Here is a 20,240-nt window from a genome sequence, read left to right as displayed (position 1 = left end):
TAAAACTCATTTTTAATGTAGCATTTTTATTACTTTAGAATTGTGACTACTAAAAAAGTAGAATGATAGAGGATCAGTAGCTAGCAAATGCATAATCAGAGTGAGTACAATAAACGAGTGGATGTGTGCGTTCATGTTTGTGTGTGCATGCATGTGCATTTACATGTGTTATCATCCTTAAGTGCATTTTTGTGTGCATATGTGCGTGCATGTATGGGTGGATGTGTGTTTGTAAAATACAGGATTTCAGGTAATCTAGACTAGCCTCTCACTTGCTATGTAACTAAAGCCGGCCTTGAATGTCTCCTCTTTCCACCTAGGATTACAGGTGTATACCAGCACACTCAGCTCCTACTTTTATTTCAGCTCTACGGTTCACTTCTTTCTTTTTCTTTTTTTTTTTTTTTTTACATGGATCAGTATTATTTATTTCCATCTTTGAAAATTTTCTCATTTTCTGACAAGTTTAAAAATAAAAATGAATGGGATACAATAGGTACGTATCTACACCTTGTATCGATAGTGTGATAAATCACTTTTTAGTATCTCCTTTTAAGTCAGTACTCGGGTGAAGTTGTACATAGAGCACATAAAATTGATCAGTATTTCTAGAATCAATTCAGTTTATTCAGGAACCTTGAACAATCATCTGACCCAGGGGAAAGCCAGCCCACAGCTTAAATAGCCTCTGGGTAGCCAACCCAGGCATGCCACGTGGGCAATGCAGATAGGTCCACATACATGGAAGCAGGCCAGATCCTCAGCCTTAGCCAAATGTGGAATTGTTCGTGACAGAGAGCACTCACCATCGGGAAGGTGGAAGGCGGAAACCAGCTCCATCTTTAAGGCACAGCATTCCGCAGCTCTCTACAGTTCCCCCTTTTTGTTTTAGACGCATCAGGCAAGAGTAGAGGTCTGATCTCTGATATTAGAAATAAATTGGGACTTTGTACAGATGTTCATTTAGGTGTCATCCACCCAAAGAGCATCAGACCCGTCCGATACCTTTTTCTCAGAGGCGGGACCTGGGGTATCAACCCGCATGCAATCAGACATGCTCTTCTCTGGGTCCAAAGCGGCTGACCCTGAGTGCAGTGCTTAGCCTCACATCCTGAGCGTAACATTTTAGCTTTTTATGGTATCCAACCATGCTTGGGGCGAATGTCCTGCTTCAATGGCTGTAAAGGCCTGAATGATCATGGCTGCATCACACTGTTGTGAGACTCTAATCTTGCATATATACCACAGGCAAACCAAGGAGACCAACACCAGAAGGCCTGCTAACGCTCCCATGCCCGCCCATTCCTTCAGATGATTCATGGCTGCAGCAATCCATGATGATAATCCTGTGGCTAGTCCTGCGTCCACTCTGGTAAAATTTACTGTGACAATGGCCACTCTCAGCTGCTCCATCGTAGCATCGAATTCTCCAGTCCAATTACCTAAAATATAGCTCGACAATTGTTTAGACAGATTTGCAGCACAGGGAAAATTCTCATGTTATATGCTAGTGACTCAAAGTCCAGCATATTTTCATTGACAGCCAAGTTGAGCGATTTGCCATAGGGTATCAATTTGTTCCTGCACGAGGTCAATCCTCTGATTGAACCCCATCAAGCTTCCTTTTAGTTGAGCATTAATTCCTTTATGTACAACTAAGGCATGAGCTACATTGGCTAAATGATTATTCAGGGTCTGAGCAGTCTGCCCAGTATGACTCATGGCTAATGTCCCGGTGGTAGCTCCAACAACCGCCAATGAGATGGTAGTAACAATGGTGGCTGTAGTTCCAAGATCCCTTTTCTGTCTGAAGAGAGTCATAGCGTGAGGGGCATCAATGGGCATAGGCACCCAGTGAGGCATGCGAGTAACCAGGGCATACCTAAATTTACTAGCATTCCAGCATTGGGCAAAAAAGCAAATATCATTACCACAATTACTTGGCTCTATCTGGCTAATAATGAATAAAAATGGGGGATATAGACAAACAGGTGTGGGCTTATAGGAAATATTATGAGAAGCCTTAACCCCCTCATTGAAACACCCTGCATCAGTTCTAGAACTAGCAGTGGTGGTGTCCGAGGTCTGAGTAGGTTCAGGAGATCATTGCCCCCAGGGGCGAGACGTGCTCCATGCCAATTGACTAACTCCATGTTTTCCTCCACTTTTGAAAGTCATTTAAGGTTCTTAAATTATTTTTTCCCTTTTTTTTTAAATTTTTCATCAATTACACTTTATTCATTCTGCATCCCCCCATAAGCCCCTCCCTCCTCCTCTCCCAGTCCCACCCTCCCTCCTCCCTCTGCTTGCATGCCACTCCCCAAGTCCACTGATAGGGGAGGTTCTCCTCTCCTTTCTGATCTTAGTCTGTCAGTTCACATCAAAAGTGGCTGCATTGTCCTCTACTATGGCCTGGTAAGGCTGCTCCCCCCCAGAGGGAGGTGATCAAAGAGCAGGCCAATCAGATTATGTCAGAGGCAGTCCCTCTTCACATTACTATGTAACCCAATTGGACTCTGAACTGCCCTGGGCTACATCTGTGCAGGGGTTCTGGGTATATTAACACATTTCTTGACTACCTATTGAGAAATAAGTATGACCTAGTTGTTGTTTTTTTTTTTTTTTTTTTTTTTTTTTTTTTTTTTTTTTTTTTTTTTTTTTTTTAGTTCAACAAAGATAATTAGGATAAACAGTATGAACTAAAATACTAAAATATTCATTCTTTTGAAATCTTATTTCTTGCTGGAATAATATGGTAGATGGTTTTTAGTCTCAATACCTGAGAAGAATTATTATAAAAGAGAAAGGATTTATTTTTGGCTCATAGTTTCAATCTATATGATTGGCTGACTGTATTGTTTCTTTGTCACAGTAAAGCATAATATTAGGGTACAAAAACAGAGAAGAACATTTTCACAGCTGATTATAACCTGGAAAAAGAAAGTGATATAAGAGGGAACCTATAACAAGGAGTATTTTTCCATTCATCTCTGGATTCTCTGTTGTTATAATATAGCTCCTGTTAGGATGCCCCACTGACTTACTGTAAACCTTTACCTGTTTCTGTTTTGTATTGCCCTGGTGTTGAAGACATATTCTCTCTGGGTTGTTTCCAAAATTTCTCTCTGATTATCACTTGAATTCTAAATTAATACCCACTGTTTATAGACCATGTAAAGACAGGCGTTCTGTCCTCCTTACACAAAAGGAAGAATGGTTTCTGTAACACCAAATCTACTTAAAGCAAGGAGAAAATGAGGAAACCTCATTGAAAGTATCCAGTTAAACAACGGCATTTATGGAAAGCAAGTTTGAATGTGGCAGAAATCCAAATCAAGTTTTGTTGGAGATAAACTGGAAAATGATCTAAATGTTTACATGATGAGTTGTGTTATCCACCGTTTGCCATTGTTTTATTTCCTGGCATAACTGCTCTCTACTAAAGTTAGTTTTTCCCTGTGGATGAAATCATAACTGTTCATGGCTTCCTTTATTTAAGTTCTATTAAACAAGGTTATTCCCCTTAACTTGATATTCATATTTTCAAAGGACTGTATTCTTGCTAAGGTTGGACAAATACTTATTCCAGTGTAAATATCAATGTAGTTAGTGAAATGAAGTTCTAGTTTTAGGAGGACCTGGGTGAGAAGTATATACTTGCAGCATGTAAGGTAGACCTTTTTGATAAGCTGTACTGGAATCACATAATTTGAAAAGATGAAGTAAAGTTCCCAGAGGAATACAAAGACATTATCAGCTGCAGGATCCATGAACTTGTGTTGTAATACAGTCTTCAGAGTTAAAGTTATCTAGATTCAAATATTTATTGAGATATTCTTTATGGATTTAGAGTCAACTGTGACTGCTTATTCTAGAATATCACTTGCTGAAGGAAATTGATGCTATTAGAACAGTGATTCTCAAACTTCCTAATGTTGTGACTCTTTAACACTGTTCCTCATGTGGTGTTGACCCCAACCATAAAATTATTTTCTTTGCTACTTTATAACTGTAATTTTGCTACAGTAAAGGAATTTTAATTTAAATATTTTTGGAGATAGACCTTTGCCACAAGTCAAGAACCACTGTGTTAGAATCTTTGTCACCAAGTCATCTACAATAAAGGCTGTAAATTAGACATAAAAGTTAAGAATATTATATGTAAAGTAAACTGTTCTTGAGAGGTATGTAATGTGTGTCAATCAAAAATGGTTAATGAATATGTTATGTCATTGCAGGTCGAGAAATGCAGTCATTGCTCAAAAAATGAAGAAATGCTTGAGTTATCAGAGTTAAATTATCAGAGTTAAACATCCTAAAACAGGAGATGAGTCATAAATTTGGGGGTTAATAGTTGTCATGGTTTGAATGAAAATGGCCCTCACAGGCTAATAGAAAGTGTCATGATAAGGAGGTGTGCCCTGTTGGAGGAAGTGTGTCACGGGACATAGACTTTGGGTTTTAGAAGATCAAGAAGGCCCACTGAGTGGCTCATTTTTTCTTCCTGCTGCCTGCTAATCCAGATTAGAACTCTTGGTTCCATCTCCAGTAGCATGTGTGTTACCATGCTTCTTATCATGACCATAATGGATTAAACTTCTGAATGTGTAAGCCGGCCCCAATTAAATGTTTTCCTTTATAAGAGTTGCCATGGTCATGGTGTATCTTCACAGCAATAGAAATCCTAAGTAAGATAGACATCAATGAAAAATAGAGAGAAAAAATTTTTCCAACATTGCATATGTATATATAGCAATTATTTGGGGATAATCTAGCTGAAAGGATGGCAATCTGGCCCCCAAGTTTTGTGATTAAATCTAGAATTAGGAAGGCTCATATACAAAACAGTATTAAATATGTCAACTTATGTAATGCATATCTAGTATTTAATATAATGAGCATATATAAAATACTCTGCCAAAGATTCTATTATTGTAGTTTCAAAATGAATAGTGTATTTTTGGGTAATTTGTATGTTATTATAAAAAGTAGCCCTATTTTGATAGATGTCAATACTTTATTTAAAATAATATTCAATTCATTTTGAATAAATTTCTAAAATGTGACTCATGTTAACTTACAGAGGAAATTTAAGCATACTTAACACCTAATTCCAAAGTTTGTCATCTTGCCATTATATAATAAGCCTCATTTTTGTTGTTGATAATATCTCATGAAATGTGAAAAAGCAAGGTAAAGTTTGATACATCTTTGTGATCATGGTGTGACTCTATGTAGATAAAATCTAAATTGCTTATAAGATGGGAAATCTGATGGTCAAAGGGTTAAATGGGTATTTTTATAGTTCTTCACTGAATTGATGCTGCTCCTAAATCTGTACAGAATGTGATGTTCTAGTCAATGAACTGAAAATATTTTTTTAAATTGTTACTGTCCAAGTATATTCAAAATGTCATGTTGTTCCCATTTTTGTCTAACAAAATATAATTTTTACACAAATGGGAAGCACCAAGACTGTTAAAAGCATAAACTATCTGACTTAGTGTAGCGAAATGTTGACCTCCGGGCAAGTCATGGCCATCGACATCTTCTCATCAGTAATAAATATCTGCAGATGTGCACAGTATTGGGCCCACTAAGGTACATTGTGAAAGGGAGAAGGCTTGTGGAGACTCACCACTCCTCAAGGGTATTTATGTATATAGTGGTTGTTCTGGAGAGATATTTTCTTTTCTTTTTTTTATTTATTACAATTTATTCACTTTGTATCCCCGCTGTAGCACCCTCACTTATTCCCTCCCAGCCCCAACCTCTCTCCCTCTTCTCCCATGGCTCTTCCCCTGTCCACTGCTAAGGGAGATCTTCCTCTACTTCCATCTGTCCCAAGCCTATTAGGTCTCATCAGGACTGGCTACATTGTCTTCCTCTGTGGGCTGGCAAGGCTGATCCCCACTCAGGGGGAGGTGATCAAAGAGCCAGCCACTGAGTTCATGTCAGAGACAACCCCTGTTCCCATTACTAGGGAACCCACTTGGACACTAAGCTGCCATGAGCTACATCTGTGCAGGGGTTCTAGGATATATACGTATATGGTCTTTGGTTGGAGTATCAGTCTCAGAAAAGACACCTGTGCCCAGATTTTTTGGTTCTTGTTGCTCCTTGTGGAGCTCCAGTCGCATCCCGGTCTTTCATCTCCCCCTTCTTTCATAAGATTCCCTGCACTTTGTCCAATGTTTGACTATGAGTCTCAGCAGCTGCTTAAATACCCTGCTGGGTAGAGTCTTTTGAAGGCCCTCTGGGATAGCATCTTGTCCTGTTCCCTGTTTTCTCCCACTTCTGATGTCTATCCCATTTGCCTTTATGAATGAGGATTGAGCAACTTCCCTAGGTTCCTAAGTCTTGCTTAGCTTCTTTAGGTGTACAAATTTTAGAATATTTATCCTATATTATAAGTCTAATATCCACTTATAAGTGAGTATATACGGTATGCCATGTGTGTCTTTCTCCTTCTGGGATACCTCACTCAGGATGATCTTTTCTAGTTCCCACCATTTACCTGCAAATTTCATGATTTTCTTGTTTTTAATTGCTGAGTAGTATTCCATTGTGTAAATGTACCACAATTTTTGTATCCATTCCTCAATTGAGGGACATCTGGGTTGTTTCCAGGTTCTGGCTATTATGAATAAAACTGCTACGAACATGTTTGAGCAAATGTCCTTGTTTTATACTTGAGCATATTTTGGATATATGCCTGGGAGTGGTATAGTTGGATCTTGAGGTAGCACTATACTTAATTGTCTGAGAAAGTGTCAGATTGATTTCCAAAGTGGTTTTACAAGTTTACATTCCCACCAGCCTTCAAAAGGTATTTCCTAACATTACCCCCCCACACACACCAACACACACAAACATATCAAGGCTCAAGGAGTATCTGAGATTCCCACATTCCTGCATATATGGCCAGCAGTAACTGGATTTGTTGGGGCATCAAAAGCAAAAAGACATGAAATTGGAAGCGTATATTTTGAAATAGGCATGGGGTAGTTGGGATGGAGATGATGGGGCATATATATTGTGGATTTCATTGTATAATTGTATGAACTTCTCATAAATAAAGTCACACTGCAAGTTTCCTAGAGAAGCAATAAATGCACTAGATATGAGGACAACACACTGACTGCATATTTATTAATACCAAGTCTCAGTCTCACATACCTAAAGAGTTAGTTTCTGAAAGTTGATATAGCCTGTCTATTGGCACATTTCTTTTTTTTAATTTAATCTTATTTATATATTTATTTATCACAATTTATTCACTTTGTATCTCCACTGCAGCTCCCTCCATTTTCTCCTACTAGTCCCACTCACCATTCCCTTTCTCCCTCTATGTTCTTTGCTTAGTTCCCTGATAGGGGAAGACCTCCTCCCCTCCTATCTTATCCTAGTCTATCAGGTCTCATCAGGACTGGCTGTATTGTCTTCCTCTGTGGTCTGGTAAGGCTACTGCTCCCTCAGGAGGAGGAGGTGACCAAAGAACCCCTCACTGAGTTCATGTCAGAGACACCTTCTACACCTCTTCCTAGGGAACCCACTTGGAACCTGAGTAGTCAATGGGCTTCCTTTGAACAGAGGGTCTAGGTCCTTTCCATGCATGGTCCTTGGTTGGAGTATTGGTCCCTGCAGGTTCCCCTTGATCCACGTATTTTAGCTCTGTTGTTCTCCTTGTGGAGATCTTGACTCCTCCAGGTCTTTCTATATCCTCCTTTTTCCATAAGGATTCCAGCACTCTGGCCAAAGTTTGGCTATAATTTGCAGTATCTCCTTTGACACCAAGGTGGGTAGAATCTTTCAGAGTTCCTCTGTGGAAGGCTCCTGCCTTGTTTCTTGTCTTCTCCTACGTCTGATGTCTGTCCTGTTTGTCTTTCTGAATGAGGATTAAGCATCTTTCCTAGGGTCCTCCTTGTTTAGCTTCTATAGGAGTATAGATTTTATTATGTTTATCCTATATTATATGGCTAATATCCACTTACAAGTGAATATACATTATATGTGTCTTTCTGATTCTGGATTAACCCACTCAGGATGATCTTTTCTAGTTCTCACCATTTGCCTGCAAATTTCATGATTTCCTTCATAAAATCAGACACACCAAATCTGTTAGAAGAAAAAGTGGGGAACAGCCTTCAACTTATTGGCCCAGGAGACAACTTCCTGAACAGAACACCAACCACACAGGCTCTAAGATCCAAAATTAATAAATGGGACCTCATGAAACTGAAAAGCTTCTGTAAAGCAAAGGACACTGTCATCAGAACAAAACCAAAGCCTACAGACTAGGAAAAGATTTTCACCAACCCTACATTTGACAAATAGCTAATATCCAGAATATATAAAAAACTGGGCAGGATACACACCAACAAATCAAGTAATCCAATTAAAAATGGAGTACAGAGCTAAATAGAGAACTATCAACAAAAGAATATAGAATGGTAGAGAAACACTTAAAGAAATGCTCAACATCCTTAGTCATTTGGGATATGCAAATCAAAACAACCCTGAGATTTCACCTCACACCCATCAGAATGGTTAAGATAAAAAACTCAAGGAATGATTTATGCTGGAGAGGATGTGGAGAAAGGGGAACCATCCTCCATTGCTGGTGAGAATGTAATCTTGTACAACCACTTTGACAATCAATTTGGCACTTTCTCAGTCAATTAGAAGTTATGCTACCTCAAGATCTAGCTATACCACTACTCCTTGTATATCCACAAGATGCCCCACCATTCAGTAAAGACATTTGCCCAACTATGTTCATAGCAGCTTTACTTATAATAGCCAGAATCTCAAACAACCTAGATATCCCTCAATGGAGGAATGGATACAGAAAGTGTGGTATATTTACACAATGGAGTACAACTCAGCAAATATTTGCACATTTCTTTTACTCCACAGTACATTCATTACACATAATGTTAGAAAGAAAAGAAAATGTAAACATTCTGGTGAAAATAGCTGGGAAACAGTGCTTTATTATTACAGAATTTGTGGCAGATTTTAATGAGATAATTTGATCTGTGAATTTTAGGACAGGGATTCTCAACCAGTGGATCATGACCCCTTGGGGAGTCGAAGGACCCTCTTACCGGGTCACATATCTGATGTTTATAATTCATAATAACAGAAATTTTACAGTTACAAAGTAGCAAGAAAATAATTTTGTAGCTGGGAGTCACCACAGCATGAGGAACTGTATTAAAGGGGTCTCAGCATTAGAAAGGTTGAGAGCCATGGCTTTAGGAGAAACCTCTAAAATTAACTGTGTCTAGATGTATTTCATTAGAGATGTTTTCTTTCTGATGTCTATATTATATGTTAGTAACTAATAGAAATCTTTATACTTCCTCAAAACGCAACTTAAAATTGTACGAAGAGGACCTAAGACTCAGGCTCAGATATAGCCCATAGACCCAGTCTCCAACTGGGGTCCTTAGTAAGGGGAGCAGGGACTTTCTCTGGCATGAACTTAGTGTCAGGCTCTCTGATCACTTACTCCTCAGTGGTGCAACCTTGCCAGGCCACAGAGGAAGACAATGCAACCAGTCCTGATGAGATCTGATAGGCTAGGGTCAAATAGAAGGGGGGGGAGGGCTCCTCTTTTAGTGGACTAGGGGAGGAGTATAGGGGGAGAAGAGGGAAGAGGTTGGGATTGGGAGGAGACAAGGGAGTGGGCCACAGCCAGGATACAAATTGAATAAATTGTAATAAATGATAATAAAAAATAAAAAGAATTGTTTCCCTGGGAGCCTGGAGAGATGGCTAATTGGTTAGGATTACTGACTGCTCTTTCAGAGGACTTGGGTTCAATTTCCAGCACCCACATGGCAGCTTACAACTTTATGTTAATTCCATGATTTGACGTAGACATACATACACTCACATAGACATACATGCAGGCAAAACACCAATGCTCATGAAAGAAAAATTAATTATTTAACAGAGATTGAGGGAATGTCCATCCAATGATTGGCCCAACCTGAGACCAACCTCTCAACCACAGTAGAGAGCCAACCTCTGACACTACTAATGATATTCTTCTATGCTTGCAGAAGGAGCTTAACATAATGTCTTCTGGGAGGCTCCACCCAGCAGCAGATGTTGGGAATTGCAGTCAAACATGGGGTAGTGCTCCGGAGTCTTGTGTAATTGTTGGGGGAAAGATGGAAGGACATGGAGGGGACGGGGACCTCACAAGAAGACCAACAGAGACAACTAACCCTGTCCTATGGGGGCTTTCTGAGACTAAGGCATTGACTAAGGAGTATGCATGAGCTGGACCTAGGCTCTCTGCACATATGTAGCCAATAGGTAGCTTAGTCATCGTGTGGGTCACCTGGAGAGTGGACATGCGGCTGCTTTTAACAAGGATTCTATTGCTTACTTTTGGATCACTTCCCCCTCACAAGGCTGCCTTGCCTAGACTCAGTGTATCAGGATATTCTCAATACTGATGTGACTTGATGTGCTGGGAAGGGTTGATGTGGGAGAGGGGGCAAAGAAGGGACTTCCCTTTTCTGGAGGGAAAGGGAGAGGGGAAGGGGGAAGGAAGGGGATGAGGGATTGGAAAGAGAGAGGGAGGAGGCTCCATTGGGATATAAAGTAAATAAAGTTAAATGAAATAAAAATTAAAAAAAATGTTGCTGCCCTGTGTTAACATAGGAATAAGTGTGCCACCAATAAATTGGCATTCGTACTTGAGAGCCAAGCCACTGTCAGATACTTTTAGCAACTAGGAAACTTTCTTTCTTTCTTTCTTTCTTTCTTTCTTTCTTTCTTTCTTTCTTTCTTTCTTTCCTCCCTCCCTCCCTCCCTTTCATCCTTCCTTCCTTCCTTCCTTTCTTCCTTTTTTTTTTTTTTTGAAACAAGGTTTCTCTATGTAGCCCTGACTATTCTGGAATTCTATGTAGACCTGGCTGACCTCAAACTCACAGAGCTATGTATGTCTCTGCTTTCCACATGTTGCTTTAATGGTGTCATCTACGACATCTTGCTCAGAGATTCTTAAATAAACTCTGAGAAAGCTTGATAAGCATGCTTTCATTATGAGAGAATACAGACAAGAATAGTCTTTGAACTCTGCATTCACATATCTATACCCTCCTGCTTCCTTATTTTGAACTGAATATTGGACTTCTTGGGCCCTGACAGAGACTTCTGTTTGCTCATTCATTTCAAAATATCTTCCCTATGTTTCAGTCTTCATGACATTAAACTTGACTTGTATTATTCTTGCCCCTACAAATTTTCAATGATTATATAACAAAGTATTAGTGGTCAATGAAATAATTTATATTATTCAGCTGAAATGTCTTTAACAACATCTATTATCCATTCTGTAATTACACTTTCCACCTTGCATATTTAGGTACAATTTAATATTGTTAATAATATAAGCATGAATTACTTTTAATGTAAAAATTAAAAAAAAACGACTAAATCAGCCAGCTACAAAGAAGTTATTCCACTTACAGTATTCACAAAAAACAAGAAGTAGAATACTGGTTGCCAGGAAATGTGAGGAGGAGGAAGTGGAAAGTTAATATTTAATGAGTACAGAGTTTTACCTTTGTAAAATGAAAAGCGTTCTAGAAATGGGTTGCAAAACAATGGATGTGTGCAAGATTACTGAATTGTACATCTACAGATAGCTAAAATTGGTGAAGTATATTTTAGCATAATTGTATTTCTTTCTCTTATCCTCTCTCTCCACTTTCCTCCCATTCAATCTACTTTCAAAATGCAATTACATGGTAAATATGAGCACATCTCTCACTAAAAACTGGAGGATAAACTTCTCTTCTATCATGTTATGCAAGGCTCATCACATGAACTCCTTATCTAACCTCACCTTCTCACACTGCCCTATTTTGAGCCTCTTTCAAGTCACACCAAATAGCTCTTACTTTTCTGAACATGATACTTCATTATTCTTGTCTCTGCCTAAAATGTCCTCTTAGAGTCCTTGGTCTGCCTGGTCAACTAGGCCTTAATATCTGCTCTGGGGAACATTTTGACTAAGCAGAACACTGACTCTATTGTCCACCTTCTCTATGTGCTTAAAGCATTCTGCAGGTACCACTCCATACTGCAAAGGTTTGTTTATATGGCTGAATCCTTCAGTGGACTAAAAGAATATGAAAGGCTCATTCTTGTTTGTTTACAAGAAAAAATGTTGCTCTTTCCTTTCTGCCGCCGCCACGCCATCCAGACTGAGGAAGACGCGGAAACTCCGGGGCCACGTTAGCCACGGTCATGACCGCATCGGTAAGCACCGCAAACACCCAAGAGGCCGTGGGAATGCTGGAGGCATGCATCACCACAGGATCAACTTCGACAAATATCATCCAGGTTACTTTGGGAAAGTTGGTATGAGGCATTACCACTTAAAGAGGGATCAGAGCTTCTGCCCAACCGTCAAACTGGATAAATTGTGGACACTGGTCAGTGAGCAGACATGGCTCAATGCTGCAAAAAACAAGACTGGGGCTGCTCCCATCATTGATGTTGTGCGATCGGGCTACTACAGAGTTCTGGGGAAGGGCAAGCTCCCTAAGCAGCCTGTCATTGTGAAGGCCAAATTCTTCAGCAGAAGAGCTGAAGAGAATATCAAGGGTGTGGGAGGTGCCTGTGTCCTGGTGGCATAAAGCCGGCCAGGGAGGTTAATTAAATGCTAACATTTTCCACGAAGAAAAAAAAAAGAAAGAAAAAATGTTCAGAGCACAGTGCCAGCTACCTAGTAGTGGCGTTTTATGCCTGGATGTTGAGGAATTAAATGGACATATGAAAAGCAAGACACAGATAATAGTTTACACTATCACCATCAATAAAAGTCTTAAAGAAACTCTGCATTGCTGGGCATGTAGCATATACCTACACTCCTAACACCGAGGAGACAGAACAAGAGGATCATGAGTACAAGGCCTCCATGGGCTACCAAACAAGAATCTGTTTCCAAAAAGGCAAACAAGAGAAACAACAGATAAGTTCTGTGTTGTCATACGGCACTTAGACTAATATTTAAGGATAAGAAATACAAGAGCTAACCAGCCTCAAGAGCTTTAAAGGACACCTTCTTCCTACTCCTTTTAATATATAGAAGGGTCCATTTTTAACTCAGAAACCAGATAACTTTGACTAGGCTTGTCTGCAAAAGGACAGGAGGCAGGAGTATGGCACACCAGTGGGGAAAGTGACAAAGGAAAGTAAAATTCATAATGTTTTTATTGTATTCAACCTTACCTTTAGGGTATGTGTGTATGTAAATGCTATGTTGCCATACTTTTAGGATATTGTGGATAAAGTAGTCATAGCTACCCTGGCTTGCTGATAGGTTTAAAATTTATAACATTCTTTATATAGGAAACTTGTTTCTGAGTTGGGAATAAAAGCAAACATATGAAACTTAGTGGTAATATAGAAATGCATGAAAGTGAATAATTTTGCTTGTAGAGAAAAGTGACTATGGCATTGTGTAGATGTACTATTATGTGCATTATGATTAGATTATCCCATTCCTGTTCTGTAGTGCCCAAATGGCCCATTATTGTGACTGCACTAAATTCTATAACAAAAAAAATAAATAAAGTTGAAAAATGCAACTTTCCATTTTAAGGTAGTCTTATAAAGGGTCCATCATCCATTTCCTTCTATGTTTTATCATGCAAGCTGCCCCTGACTTGCTTCAGAACACAAGAAGATTGTAAAAGTGATGCATCTGTCTCAAGTACTTTTACAGTAACATTTCAGACTATGAAAGTGACCACTGTCTTAAAGTTAGTCATTAGAGTAAAATACACTGTGAAATGCAGCAGTCCTTTCTAGGACCAAAATGCATCTAAACCACCATATGACCCAAATGGTTATTTCTGGCTATTCCACTTTCTAAATCCAAATGTTTTTATATATTGCTCTGCAGTTGAAGGTTAGAAGGCAGTGTGCAGGACTTTAGAGGAAACAGTTCATTTGTGGACACTCCACAGAAAAGCTGATGAAAGATGCTTTCTTTAAAAAAAAAATGTATAGAAAGGATTCTAAAATTGCTTTTAAGAATCACCCATTTTCCTGTTAGAATAAACAATCATGGATATCTGCCAAATATTAATGACAGTCTGTCAATCACACAACAATGCCACCCCTCTCTGTTTTCAAAAGCTTGTCTTCTTATTGTAAAATTAGCTTTTAACTAGTTCCAAAGCAACAGAATTCTATTGCTGCTATGTGTGACTGAAACGGGTGACAAGTTGTTTGGATTGTAATTCCAAGGCCCCAGTTATTACCTCCCAGCTAACACATTCTCCTCATTCAATAGAATCTTGTGAGTGCATAATGTCAAACAAATGGTAGGGCACTAAACAAATAATGAGCTGACTCAAAAACCTGCAGTGTCTCAGGTTGTGTTATACTATAAGATGAAAACTTGCAATTCTTCTGAAAAGTGTACTGAGGTCCACACTGTGGCAGTTCTGTGATATAGAGGGATTGTCTGGGTCATTTCTCTTATCTTGTCCAGGTACATGGTAGCAAGCATACTGAGAGTATTTATTTTCCAAATATTTCAATGAATGAAAACCAAAGAAAGACTCACAATATTTTTGGAAGTGGACTAAATTCATCTTTTTATATTATATTAACATCTTAATTATGTTTCACAAAAATTTAAAGGACTCACTACATAGACATTAGCAATATATTTTAAAAATGTTACTCCACAGGTATCCTTGACTATGCCAAATCAAGAGTATTGTACAGTCTGCTCCGTGACTTGGGGGAGGGAGGGGTGAATTCAAACACTCATTGTCTTAGTAATGGTTTTATTGCTGTAAGGAGACACCATGGCCATGACAACTCTTATAAAGGAAAGCATTTAATTAGGGCTGACCTACAATTCAGAGGTTTATTCCATTATCTTCCTTGTGGGAAACATGGTGGCACACAGACAGATACAGTACTGGAGAAGGAACTGAGAGTTCTACATCTAGATCAGCAAGCAGCAGACAGAGAGGTAAGTGACTGGGTCTAACTTGAGCACCTGAGAGGTCAAAGATTGCTTCTACAGTGACAGACTTCCTCCAACCAGACCATATGTATGCCATCAACGCTATACCTCCTAATAGTGCCACTCCTATGAGCCTTTAGGAGCCATCTTTGTTTAAACCACCATACCCACATATTAGTAGGACAGTAAAAAAAAGAGATAAAGAGCTGATGTGTTTAGGGGACATGACAGAGATTCTGAGACTTGGGTCCTAATTTTAAACATGGTTAAAATTTGTCTTCTCCATATATGCTTCTTTGCGTCTCTGTATTTATCCTTTTATTCTTTATACTCCCTTCCAATTTCCAAAAAAACGTACTTTCATTCAAGGTCCATTCTCAACATTCCCATCACAACTACAAGGTCTATTATCATATTTAGTATGAACAGCTTTGCTAGTACAGCAAGAACCATAGCTTGTTTATATAATCAGACTACATTATAATTGAACAGAAAGAAGCTGTTATTTCTTACAATAGCTATTTAATGGTAGGCATTTCTGCTTTTACAAAATGCTTTTACTCTCTTTTATTATTGTACTGTTTTTTTTTTTTTTTTTTGAGATATATTATCATTATATAACTCAGGGCGCCCTTGTACTTATATGGTGTAGGCTAACCTCAAACTTAAAATCTTTTTTCCTGGACTGCATAGATAGCTGCAGGCTAGTGTGAACTCTAACATGAAGCTATCTCTAAATTTAAAAAAGAAAAGAATAAAAATTATTGTAGTGAATATGAAATGAGTGGACACACAAGAAATATTATATTTGTCACAGTATTTAGCATCCAGTAAGCATTAAATGTTAGATATTGAAACTATAATGCCAAATCAGAAGGACAAAATATATTATAGTGACCAAATTTTACTTACCTCACCAATTATACTCATAGGATTTTGCACTTAAAATACATCTTAAAGAGCTGGTAAGGTAGATCAGCAAGTAAAGAGGTTTGCTGCTAAACCTTATAATCTGAGCATGATTCCCTGGGATCACTTCAATAAACAAACAAGCAAACAAAAAAAAAAAAAACAAATAAAATCGAACAAATGATATTTTAATGAAGGCACTTAGAGATGATCAATTTCTATTTTTTTGTGATTTGTAGAATCTTGAGAATCTGAATTCCACGGTTCCAAAATATGATGGAACCTCTCCAAGAAAAACTACACAGTAATAAGTTGAATAATGGCTCCTCAAAAAATATAATCACAGCCTAATCCCCAGAACCCATGAACATGATGTAACTGGGAGAAGATAACCTTCGTGGATATCATAACTTCTGAATCTTAAAATGAGTTGATCATCTTGGATTTTCCAGGTGGGTCCTAAATCAAATAGCAAGGGTCTTTAAACACATAGTAAAAGCATACACAGAGGAAGCAATAAAGGAAGAGGAAGAGATGGAATTTAAAAAGGGACAGGTCAAGAAATGCTGACAGCCACCACAAACTGCAAGAGATAAGGAACTTATGCTCCTCTAGAGTCTCCTCAGAGACCTTGACTCCACTAGAACCTTGCTTTGGATTTTGATGTCCAGTCCTGTGAGGAAAAAAAAAGTTTCTGCAACTCACCAACTTTGTGGTCAATTTTCTTTCTTTTTTAATTAATTTTTTTAAATTTATTAATTTTACATCCTGGTAGTAGCCCCTTCCCTCCTTTCCTTCCATTTCCACCCTCCCTCCCTGTTTCTCCTATCCCCACTCCTCTACTCCTCAGAGAAGAGAAGCCCCACCAACCTACCTACCCCAGCACTTCTAGTTATTTCGGGACTGAGCTCATCCTCTTCCTCTGTGCCCTAGTGAGTTAGCCCTGCCAATCAAAAGACAGACAATAGAGTCAGTGTCAGAGTCAGTCCCCATTCTCCTTAATAGGAAACCAATATGATGACAGAGCTGCTCATTGGCTACCTCTGTGTAGGGGGCCTACAGTCCATGCATGGTCCTTGGTTGGTACTTCAGTCTCCACAGGCCCTCTTGGGCCCTGTTTGCTTGGCTCTGTTGGTCTTCTTGTGGCGCTCCTGTTCCATTTGGGTCCTACTATTCTTCTTTCCACTCTTCTACAAGACTCCCTGCGTTTCACCCATTGTTTGGTAGTGGGTCACTGCATCAGTTTCCATCATGTGCTTGGTGGAGCCACTCAGAGGACACTTATGGTAGGCTTATGTCTGCAAACACAGCAGATTATTGTTAATAGTTTTAGGGGTTGCTTTTTTTTCCCCGGGGGGGAGGAGTCTCAGGTTCTGCCAGTCATTCATTGGACATTCCCCCAATCTCTGCTTTATTTTTGTCCCTGCCCATCTGTAGGCAAGGTAAATTTTGAGTTGAAGTCTTTTGTGGGTGGATTGGTGTTCTTCTCACTTGTTTATTTAGGGGTAGCCTCTTCATTCTCCATGGCCCCTGTTACTAGGAGTCTCACTTAGAGTCACCCTTGTATTTTCTCAGAAGCCTACCCTGCTGTAGGTCTCCAGCTTGTCACGGAGAAGTCCCTGCACACGGTTTTTCTTCTCTCTGCAAGATCTCTGTCTATTTTTTCCCCTGGCTCTTCTCTCTCCAGGTCTGATATCAACTCTCATTTTGTAATAAACAGATAGAAGCCCAACAGACATTCTCCAAGATGTGGATTCTAGCAAGTCTAGACCCCAGGCCTAAAAATGTGGCTTCAGTCCTCCCTTATCACTCAAGAATCTGTAACCAGAGACTCAGATGAACTTAAAGTTAGATTGTGACTTTGTGGAAGGAGGGATGCTGGTTGCAACCCTAAGAAAGTGCTGAGATGAAAAACATCTGGATCTCAGGCAATGCAGGTTTGTTAGCTGAGCCTTGAAAATCAAAAGATAAGGAAAAAATTCTCTCTGTTGTCCACCAGTATGGGAGTCCTTCCTGCATCTCAAAGAGCCCTGTTTTTCTCTACCCGATGATTTATAAACTAGAGAATATAGTCATCTTAAAAAAATTTAAGGATATATTTAAAAATTACACAATGATAGTGGGTACACCATAATTACACGTGAATTAAGAGCTTGAAAACACATTGAAAAAGATGGACTGTACAGAGATATTTCTCAGAAGAATAGAGGGATGTGAAGTAAGAGCATCACTGTGGTAGAGATGCCAAGTTAGATCTAAGAAAAGCCCCTCTTCTGCCAACTTGGGAATCAGCAGATGCTATTATTTGGGTCCTGGTTTGAGGTGAGTTGTGTTCTTTACAATGATATGTTGAAGTCTTAAATCCTAGTACCTATGATATGAAGTCATTTAGAAGTAGGAGATTTTAAGACAATATCAACCTTACCTATATATCTTTGCTCTACTTCTTAGATGATAAGATCAAAAAGGGGAGAATACCATGTGCAGATGGGGACATCCAGAAGGCAGATGGTCATTTGATGATGCAGACCAAGATTGGAGTTATGATACCACAAGTCAAAGAACACCTGAGGCTATCAGAAGCTCAGAAAATCAAGGAAAAATTCTCCTCTGGAAGCTTCAGTACAAGTCTGGTCTTGACAGCAGCTTTGGTTTGAGCTTCCGGTTATTATTTTAAACAAGATAGTTTGTGGTTTCTTTGTGTCATGTCTAGAAAATGAAAATAACACTTTTTGACTTTGCATAAGACATTACTGAACAACTAATACCCACGCACTATGCTAGACCCTGAGAAAATTCCTAAATAAAATGGGTCATTTTCTTCCTCCTAAACAGAATTCCATTTTCTGTGATGGGTTTATTAGGATATATAGATGCCAAACCACTGTCTTACCAACTTTATTAGTTCGTAGAGTATATAGATGCTCTAAAGGTCTGATTTTGCCTGCTATTTCTGATTATTTTACATTTATTCAGAAACGTTATTCACTTATCTCATCCCCTTCTGAGATGATCAAGATGGACAACTTTCATTTTCTTTCCTGTCCTTATGTTTCCTAGGGAATTAATTCATATTCTCAATAACATATCTTCTGTTCAAAAATTATGAGCTCCATTTATGCTTTATGAAACTCTGTGCAGAAACCACACCGTGGCACTGTTTCATTTCCAGAATTTAATAAAACGCACAGTTTATTTTATGTCACAATATGAAGCATTCACCTCATAGTTTATAGTGTGTGTATGTGTAAAGCCAATTAAATGTCAATCTCAGGACTGGGAACATAGCTTAATGGTAAACCACTTGCCTAGAATATGTGAGGGTCTGATTTTGATCTCCAGCAACACACACACACACACACACACACACACACACACACACTGAAGCTAAGTAACAGAAACTATGTCTTATGCTTTAGACCCTTGCTGCCACGTAGTATAAACACTAGAAAATTATAAAGTTGGAATCATTTGTCTTTATATTATACCCATATTCATGATTACTGAGAAATCTTTTTTGTGAGGCTTACTGGATGGACCCAAGAGCCTTGAATATGCTAGGCAAGAGCTCTACTAGTGAGCTCTATTCCCAGACCAAAATCTCATTTTATCATGTTCTGTCTTTTTGTCTCTTCCTACCTACTGTAAGGTACTTTGTTGTTTGAATCTTGTCACACTCTTGCCTTCATTAGCATGCTAACTTAGCTTGGGAGATACTAACTAATAAAAAGTATATTACCAAAAAAAAAGTATATTACCTTGAACGATTACTCCTCAAATAAAAGATATATGTGTGTGCCACCATGGTCACTTTTTGTGTTTTGTTTTGTTGTATTGTACTGAGATCATACTACATAGTATAGACTGATAATAGAATTTCTTCTGCATCATTGTATTTGAAGATCTCCTGGATCACTTTCCCTGGAATTGCAGACATATATTGCTATCCCTTGCCAGCAGTCAGAGATGTCTCTGAGCTCAAAAACCCTTAATGCTAATAAGAATTTGGCTTGAGTGACTGACATACAAGTGGTGTTGAGAGAGTGAATTCTTTTATGTTCACTTCCTGTTTCCAACTGACATATGTTGAACATGTCTTCTTTCCGTAATGTGTCACATATATTCTTTCATGTGGTTTAAAGCAACCCATGAAGAACATGTTGGCGTTCTAATTCTAAATAGAAGGAAACAGAGAGTTAAATAACTATAATAACTTGTCCAGGGGAAGAGAGCAGAAAGTTGTCAAACTTAGAACTAATTTTACAAGTTTCTCTATTTTCAACTTTGATAACCTCTTTTTAATACCACAGTT

At 38.7% G+C, this 20,240-nt stretch overlaps 1 protein-coding gene across 1 annotated transcript; it reads left to right on the top strand.

The window, feature by feature from the left end:
- The first annotated feature begins 12,158 nt into the window (after positions 1-12,158).
- Positions 12,159-12,732, top strand: LOC110564770 (large ribosomal subunit protein uL15-like). The gene has a single exon (XM_060374655.1). The coding sequence runs from the start codon at positions 12,159-12,161 to the stop codon at positions 12,666-12,668; it is 510 nt and encodes a 169-aa protein (XP_060230638.1). The 3' UTR covers positions 12,669-12,732.
- Positions 12,733-20,240: the final 7,508 nt, after the last annotated feature.

Source organism: Meriones unguiculatus, chromosome X (assembly GCF_030254825.1).
Source record: "Meriones unguiculatus strain TT.TT164.6M chromosome X, Bangor_MerUng_6.1, whole genome shotgun sequence".
NCBI classification, from domain to species: Eukaryota; Metazoa; Chordata; class Mammalia; order Rodentia; family Muridae; genus Meriones; species Meriones unguiculatus.
This window is presented reverse-complemented; position numbering and strand designations above follow the sequence as displayed.

Bases quoted from the DNA above. Each gene is read 5' to 3' on its own strand.
- LOC110564770 (XM_060374655.1), top strand. From the start codon at position 12,159: ATGAAAGGCTCATTCTTGTTTGTTTACAAGAAAAAATGTTGCTCTTTC.